Source organism: Drosophila willistoni, assembly GCF_018902025.1.
Source record: "Drosophila willistoni isolate 14030-0811.24 chromosome 2L unlocalized genomic scaffold, UCI_dwil_1.1 Seg168, whole genome shotgun sequence".
Taxonomy (NCBI): domain Eukaryota; kingdom Metazoa; phylum Arthropoda; class Insecta; order Diptera; family Drosophilidae; genus Drosophila; species Drosophila willistoni.
Window position 1 is genome coordinate 4,497,259 of NW_025814047.1, and position 8,492 is coordinate 4,505,750.

General features: G+C 34.1%; 1 protein-coding gene across 1 annotated transcript; it reads left to right on the forward strand.

Annotated features, from left to right (window-relative positions):
- The first annotated feature begins 2,685 nt into the window (after positions 1-2,685).
- Positions 2,686-5,715, forward strand: LOC26528754. The gene is made up of 2 exons (XM_015178681.1): positions 2,686-3,414; positions 4,600-5,715. The coding sequence occupies exons 1-2, from the start codon at positions 2,686-2,688 to the stop codon at positions 5,713-5,715; spliced, it is 1,845 nt and encodes a 614-aa protein (XP_015034167.1).
- Positions 5,716-8,492: the final 2,777 nt, after the last annotated feature.

An 8,492-nucleotide genomic window follows, 5' to 3' on the forward strand; every position in this document is an offset into this window, starting at 1 on the left:
TAAGAGACCGAAAGGTACTCGAAAACTTTTGAGAATGCTTCATATAACAAGTTTGTGTGTAAAAAGTTTAAATTTTAGAGCGCAATTTCCATCTTTTACAAATTTTGTTCTCGAAAAAATCTTTACCAAGAACAAATACTTCCACAGCTAATTATTTGTAACGATATATTAAATGCACCGACAAATATCAGACTTATAGGTACTAGCCAAAATATAAGCCAATAAGTTTTTGTTATTATAAGGAAAAGTCACAAAACCACAATGTCTGTCCGAAAATACCCATTGTAAGCTTCGCTTATATTTTTACGCTTCATTTGGTTATAATTCTCAACTAGTTTTAGCGTTGAAGGTATGGCTTGTGTACTGAAATTAAAGTTATTATTAAACTAGTTGGTATTAAATTAAGTGTTTTTTTATTTATCAAAAAATCCTGGCCTTTATATATCAAATCTTTATATATTCAATCAATTCGAATTTATTCCATCAAATCATTTCATGGCTTTGTCCAACCCTTTGCCAGAACTTTTCTTTACAAAGAAGAATTATTATTTAAAGTCCTTAATGTATTTACTATACTTCTTCTAGTTTCTTGCAGATAAGACATCTTCTTGCAGTAAGATTCGGCAAAAGAAATCAAAAATTTACAGAGACTACTGAATATTGTGGCTAAAGTTTTAATAGACTTACATGATTGGTTTAGTGTTTTGTTTTAAATGAAATCAAAGAATAATTAGGTTTTAGAGGAAATCCTTTAAAGTGTGTTTAATATATTTCTGTGTCTGCCCTCGTGTTTGTCCATCTACTTAAAGTCAATTTGAAATTTTTGTTCTTTTCCGATAAGTTTTGACCCATTAAACCTTTTAGCACACAGACAAACACGCACACACTTACGCACACAGACATAATCATTGATTACTTATAGTTCGATTAGTGGTTGAAATATTCAGTAACCAAACATTGCAATTGCATTTGAATATTCAACATCGACACGGTTCAGTATGGAATTGTCCAACTGAGTGCACAAAATGGACCAAATGGAAATGGACAGTAGGTCGGTTGACCAATCTATTAGCTCACATATCCCACTTAAATAACAGATAAAGCGTTTTGAGGTTTCACTAGTGTTCATTATCCAGTTTGACAGAATCAATATTAATTTGGCATTCCCTGAGTAAGAAAATTAAATTCGATTTACATACCTTCATATATGTTTGTACATAATAACCAATTTAGCGTAATGAAATTTATAAGTAAATGTAAATTGTTATAGTAAATCAATGAAATGCGGGAATATTGAAACCTTGAAGATTATATTGGTCAAGATGGTTTTCTTTATTTAATTACCAATTATTTTGCTGTTCGATTGGCAAATATAAATCGAATTCCGGGCCCAATGCATGGTCAGAAATCTAAGGACTAAGCCTAAGAAAGCATATTTTAAATTAAATTAATTAAATTTAAATTAAATATTTTGAAAGGTAACTGAAGAAAAAGTAAAGTTACTGTACTCTAATATTATTTAATTTTAAACAACACTTAAGAAATAATTTAAGGACTAAATTTGTAAAACATTCTTCAACGAACCAACAAGTTTTACTTTTTTATGTCAATTTGACAATAATATTAATGTTTACATCCCGATTATCATGGAGGAAGGAGATGAAAAGCCCGTTCCAAGCGGGCCTTTGTCATCCTATATATAGATCTCATCATGGACACGGGGATTTCGAGCTCTTTGTGAATTACCGTATTTGAGTGCACCAGGTGGACATTAGAAATTGTTCTGAGTGCTCGATTTTGAAACCGTCTGAAATGCTTGCCGTGACCCGAATTGGAACTCCCTAAATCCTGATAGGCTTTAGATGGAACTGAATGAAACTTCTATTATTAATAGAAGATTCAAACTTATAAGCTTTAATCATTTTCGAATAAATAAATAACTTTTATGAGTACACCTTTTAGGACAGCTATTAAATTTAACGGATATTATGACCGTCAACCCGATTACCAAGAAAAAAAATATGTTTAAAAAAAAAATTTACTTTCAGCTAGAAAAGTTAACAAAAACAACAACGTGTGAATCAAAATAGATTTCCGGTTAAAGTATAAGGTATAAACGAATTTAAAATTTTAGGGAATTCGTTTACCTTTTGAAGATTTGAAAAGAATTGAATTAATTATTATTTATATAAACAAAAATGCAGCAAATTTTCCTATTATTCCAGCAATGTTGGACTCTCTTAAGGAAAAGGTGAAAATTAATACAAATTAAGGAGAATCTAGTAAATAGTTGAAAACAATAATTGCATTTTAACTATAAATCGGACCTTAGCATGACGGCAATTTCTCTTAGCCTGGCTAATAAAATAATTGAGGATTGATTTGTTTGCAATATTATTAAAGAGTTACTCCAAGAACATATAAAACTTGTTTTCGGTTTCTTAATTCATTTGATATTCTTCTATCTAGCCACCACATCAATATGAAAAATTCTTTTCGACCCTTCAAATACGTAAAAGGGTTGTTTTGTTTTGTCCAAATTTCTGTCGATTCATTGCCATGACCGTTTCAAGCTTTCGAAAACTTCCTTTTACGTTTCATGGCTCGAAGATTCAAAACATGATTAACCATGTAACTGGCTATAAAAGAGGGCCACACAATTCCGATTGAGTTTAGTCTGGCAAAATGCTTGGACACATACCATTACAGAGTTGGCTGCGTCTGTTGGAGCTGCTGGCCCTCCTGTTCTCTGGAATCTCTAGTTCACCGATATTTGCTATTGAAGCAGAGCGAAATATAAGCGGTTTTATCCACAATGTCATAAAGCATTTGCATTCTCGTGAGGCTTTTGAGAGTTTTGTCATCTTCGAGACGAATCGTGATCTTTTGGGTCCACCGCATATAATTCATCAGAGTCTGGAGTATTTACTGGTCACGGATCTGGGTGTGCCGATTGTCAATTGGGGTCTACGACCCAATGTTAGCCTGCGGCATTTGTTGGGCTATAGAAGCATGGTCTTTGTTCCGATTGGCAGTGTGTTACCCTCAGAGGAACCTGTATTGCGAGTCCTGACCGATGCCCTTTCGGGTCTACAACTGAATCAGCTGCTATTCATCTATAGGGGACTGAAAAATTATCCACCCTCAAGGAAACAATTGAAATCATTTTTCAACTGGTGTTGGCAAAATAAATTCCTGAATGTTTTAATGATTTTACATCGAATTGGATTACTAAATGTCAATGGAAATTTCAAAATTAATACCTATCATGAGGTTATGAGTTACACACCATTTCCCGTTGTCACATTACTCAATATGACGGGAAGACATTACAATGGATTTGGAATTGTCCATAATGTTCGTGGCTATGAATTTCATACTCCTGTTTTTCAAGATGCTCCCACAGTATTTCAGGTGAGTCAAAAAGGTTTGCCAAAGCATTAAGAAAGGTTGGAAAATACGAAGAATTATTTAAATAATTTGTAGCTAAAATTATTACACAAAATTTGGTAAATTTACCAGTCTGCATGCTAAGACCATGAACCATGCTAGGTTCCTATAAATAAAATTCAAATAAATATTCTTCTTTCTTAACAATTATTTAGACAATACAAGAACAAACAAATTGTCATAATACGCAACAACAAAAAATGCATCTTTTATCTCTTTAAAACTTTTCTATTGATTTATTTTAAGATTTATGATTTAAAAGTTTCACTCAACTAGCATTTCGAAATTGTGACAAAAAAAATTAGGTCTAGATAAAATTGCCAGAATATTTAATCCAATCAAAGAACTTGTTTGGACAAATCTAAACCAGCAATTAATCCAGATCCACTTGGCCGTCCCTAGTATTAAGCTCTCAATCCATTTAACCTTCTTCATTATGGCCTTAGGATATTTGATCCATTGATTGCAATATTTCTGAGCTGATTGGCAGATATAGGACAGAGAGGAAATTTTCAAAAATGAGTTATCATTCGAATTTAATGGTGGAAAATTCTTTAAAAAAATGGTTAATTTTTTTTTGTTTGGAATTAAGTGGAATTAAGTGCAGAAAATTGAAATCTTTTATAACAAAACCTAGCCAAATATGGAAATTTTGCAAATAAAATGTCTTGATATATAAAAAAGATATCCTCTTTAAAAAAGATACAGGGACAACTGTGCAATGCAAAAAGTAGACAAAATGTGTAAAAAGTACATTGATTAACGATGTCTTTAAAACATTAAAAAAATTTTCTAGTTTTCCTTTAAATTCGTTTCCAAACTTTTTACATTTAAAGCTTTATAAAAAATATAAAAATTAAAATATTTAATTAATTTTTGTTAACCCAATATGATCCACACTTCCTTCCATTATTTGTGCAATTGAAATCTCTGATTCAAAACATAAGTTTAGTTTGAACATAAATCCTTTGGGGTCTTAACACTTATTAAACGATTAAGCTAGGTTGGTAAGTTTACAAATTTTCATTATTTAATATCAAATAACAACAATTAAAACAGTTTTGCATGAAAAAGCTAACAAAATTTAAGGTTATTGCTAGCCTCGAGAAATGATTTTCACATATTGCCTTTGCCTCCAAATTATTTCAGCTCTCTGACGGCCGACTTTCTGGTAATGTTGGCGTTCTCTTTTCCGGCTACGTTCATCACATTAAGGGAAGACTTAGCCTACGGCGAATACCGAATGTGAATAGGTACAATTACCATGACCATACGCTGCTGGCCGCAGCTCGAGGCGAGATCGAAATGGGCGTGCATCCATATTCCCAGATGGTGCCACATTCAGAGCTGACAGCAGGCAGTTTTCCGCTTGGCACAACGAATGCTTGTCTGATGGTGCCATGGCAAAGGCAGTCACCTCCGGCAAGATTCATGAAGTTTGCCATCCATGTAAATGGTTGTTTTCTACTTGTTCTACTGCTGGCCATGATGGTGACCTGGCAGCTTTGGGCAAATGATGGTTCGCGAGGCATCTACCTGGCCTTTGCTGTCTTTTATCTACAGTCATTGCAGACATCCATTTTCCAGAGACTAACAGATGCATACAAGTGCATTCATGTGGCCGCCCTTTTGGCCGCCTTTGTGCTCTGGACCATGAGAATGGGTAATCTTTCATCAATTTTCAGTGCCCAGGTAGGTGGACCACAGATCGACACCGTGCAAGATTTCTTAGAGTCTCCATTGCGCATCATGTTGACAAGTAGCGAGGTCTCCATGTATTTCACAGCTAATCGTTTGCCCAGCGCACTAAAGCATCGCCTCCTGGTGGTCAATAGCTCCACATTAATCCATCATCTAAATACTCTAAATACAAGTTTCGCCTACTGCAGCAATGCGGAGCACTCTCAGTTTCTCCAGTTGCAACAAAGGCGCTTGCGTCGCCCACTTTTCCGCCTGGCCAGTCCAAATCTCTGCACTCCTACCTATTTCCTGAGATTTCCCATTCAAAATAACTCACCATTCGAACAGAGTTTCTACAGATTTTATATATTTGCCCAACAATTTGGTTTCTGGCGTTACTGGCGACTCGATAGCTATAGAAAATCAATTGAAATGGGTTTAGTTCCCGTACTTGAGGATTCGGATGAACCATTCAAAAAGTTGACTCTGAGCGATTTTCAATTGCTATTGAAAATGTATATCGCATCGTTGATGGGCTGCAGTTTGATTCTTCTAGGAGAGATCATGTGGAATCGATGCAGGTAGCCCAGAGTTGATGAGTTTCGCAAACAGAATTCTTTACTATAAAGAGATTATTTGGTTTAAGTGAGCTAGTTCTGTTCTAAGTTAAATACATACCCATACCAAATGTTAATGTGGCACGAATTTAGCCCCTTTCTTTGAGTCTGTTAATTTCCCGGATAACCCGAATGAAACTCTGTGACAGCAATAAAGTACAGCTAAAATAACCTTTGATTATTTTATAAAAATGTTTGTTATTCAATTTTAGTTTTTTTTTTTTTTTACCAAAAAAGCCTTTGGCAAAAATTAAGTTTCTATCGAAAACATTCACCAAGTGGGCAACTCGGCACTGATATCGGCCGCAGCAGCTGTTTTTGTCATCTCCAACGACTATATTGCGCGGAATTGATATTTTAAAATATTTTGTGAAATGTCAAAAATTTACATGACACCAAAATTTTACTTGGCAGATTTCAAAAACAGGCTAACTGAAAATTTTATGAGGTTTCACCCGAAACAGTTCTTATATTTGGAAACTTTCGAGGCGTTTCGATGGTTTTGAAAAATCCATCGATGACGACGACCATCGCTAGTTTGTCACCTCTAATAGAGCTGCCAGTCGATGGAGACTATCGATTATATCGACGTGTTTTCATTCTGGCTATCGATGTATTTTTTTCCTATATAAATTTTTGTAAGTCACAATGTCCTAACAACTCCGCCATTTGAAAATAAAGCAGGACTACATTTAGTCATATTGAAGCCCTTAATGACCCGCTTTTACTGAGTCTAACAGATCCTGGAAGGAACTTCGGCAATCCGAGACAAAAAGACTATTCACTTTGTGGAAATATGTATATACGAATTTGTGGTTTTACATTTTTCGCACATATCTAATAATATACATGCATATAATTTATTTGATATACAAACATCACATAAATAACCGATTGCTTTTTTGCTGAATGTATAATTAAATTTAATGAAAAATTATATTTTTCATAAGAAAAATCAAATTATCGATACTATCGATAGTATGATTCATCGGTGGCGAAAACTATCGAGTGGAGCCACTATCGATGTCTTTGCATCTCTAACTCACATCTAGTCAGCCTGTAAGAATGTGCTAGTAGAGCTGGGAATCCATCGATGGTTGCTCCACTCGATATTTTTTCCATCGATGGAAAAAACCATCGATACTATCGATGGTACCATCGAATATTTAAACGAGTTATTCAACATATATATTTTGGTGTCGTTTTTCAATATTACACAGTTTCAAATATTCATATGTCTATAATCATCTATACGAATTATCTAGCGTATAATTTAACTATAAGTTAGCCCTTTATAAATTAATTCAACCAAAAATATATTAAAAAGACTTAAGCTTGTAATTTCTGAAATATTCTTAAATAAAAAAACAAAATGTATAGTTTCAAGATAAAAACAAAAGAGTGACGTCCTAAGTCCAAAAAACGAAAACTAAAAACTCTTTAAGCACAACAAAACAATGGGCGATTTCCAAACTTACTGCTAATAAGAGGTTCTTATTTTAAAAAAAAAAAAAAAAAAAAAAAAACCTTACAAAAACTTGTCCATTTTACAAGAGGAACTGCCAGGGTTAAATAGGTACTTTGATAGAATTAAAGTACGTAGACCTGTATGTAAAGAAAGGCAGAAAAAACAATACATTGCAATTTACTTACACCCATGTTGGACCCAAAAAGAAATTCGATATATCGACATCGAAAAATTTCCATCGATTTATCGCACTCCATCGGTTCCATCGATAATATCGATGGTGCCATCGATGGTTTTCCCAGCTCTATGTGCTAGAGCGAAACGGTATAAATACAGGAACATAAAGGGTTAGAGCTCATTCTATTTCGTTAAGTCGTTGAGATAGGATCAAATATTTTCCTTAATTTTTGTCCTCACTTATAACTTTAAATCATTTTATTCCTTATTCGTCCACATTAAAGTTTTAAAGTGCCTTTTATTATCTGAGGTCCACATTCCAACAGCGCCATAGGCCTTTTAGGAGATGTGATTGACACCGACGTTAAGCGTCTATCGTTTAAAGTTTAAACTTTAAAGCATTTTCCTTATTCATCTTATTTCCGTGTTTTCAAAAATGTATGCAATAACCAATAGCCATGCATAGTAAGAAATTTAATTTTTGTTACTTCAGCTTTTTTTCGTTTGCACGATTGCCAATTACTTCGTTTGTTTAACTTAAACTTCTCCACATTAGTCAGAGGAAAAAATATATTGATAACAATTGAGCTGCCAGTCCTATCAACATGTCACGACTGCGCCGACTCTTAAGTTCCAAGCATGTCCTTCTCAGATTTATTGTAATGACTACTATATTTAACATTAAAGATCAGTGGTCAAATTGACCAACGATCGTTGAGGATCATCCGATTGGATTTATTGTGTTTACTTCAGTTTTCACAATGAGACAGAATGATGTCTGCCCTTTTTTATTTGCATGGATGCCAATGTGGCGACTAGTTTGTTGCTACTGCTACTAGTCTATAAGGCTCAAGCCTTCGTCTTTTATCAATTTCTTTCACTTAAATGCATCTTTTGACTCACTGGTTTCATGTTTCCGCATTTTCGTCTCTCTCTCCTCATTGGTCATTGGAAAAAATATGTCGATCACCGTCGAGATGCCAGTCTTATCAACATATCTTTGCAAAACCTTTGTCGCAGTGTTGTAATTGTTTGGAGTTTCCTTTTTTTACAATTCCAATGTTATTAACCGACATCTGGCTTTGACATATGTCACATAG

Bases quoted from the DNA above. Each gene is read 5' to 3' on its own strand.
- LOC26528754 (XM_015178681.1), top strand. From the start codon at position 2,686: ATGCTTGGACACATACCATTACAGAGTTGGCTGCGTCTGTTGGAGCTG. The intron at 3,415-4,599 runs GTGAGTCAAAAA...AAATTATTTCAG, and splicing joins ATGCTCCCACAGTATTTCAG to CTCTCTGACGGCCGACTTTC.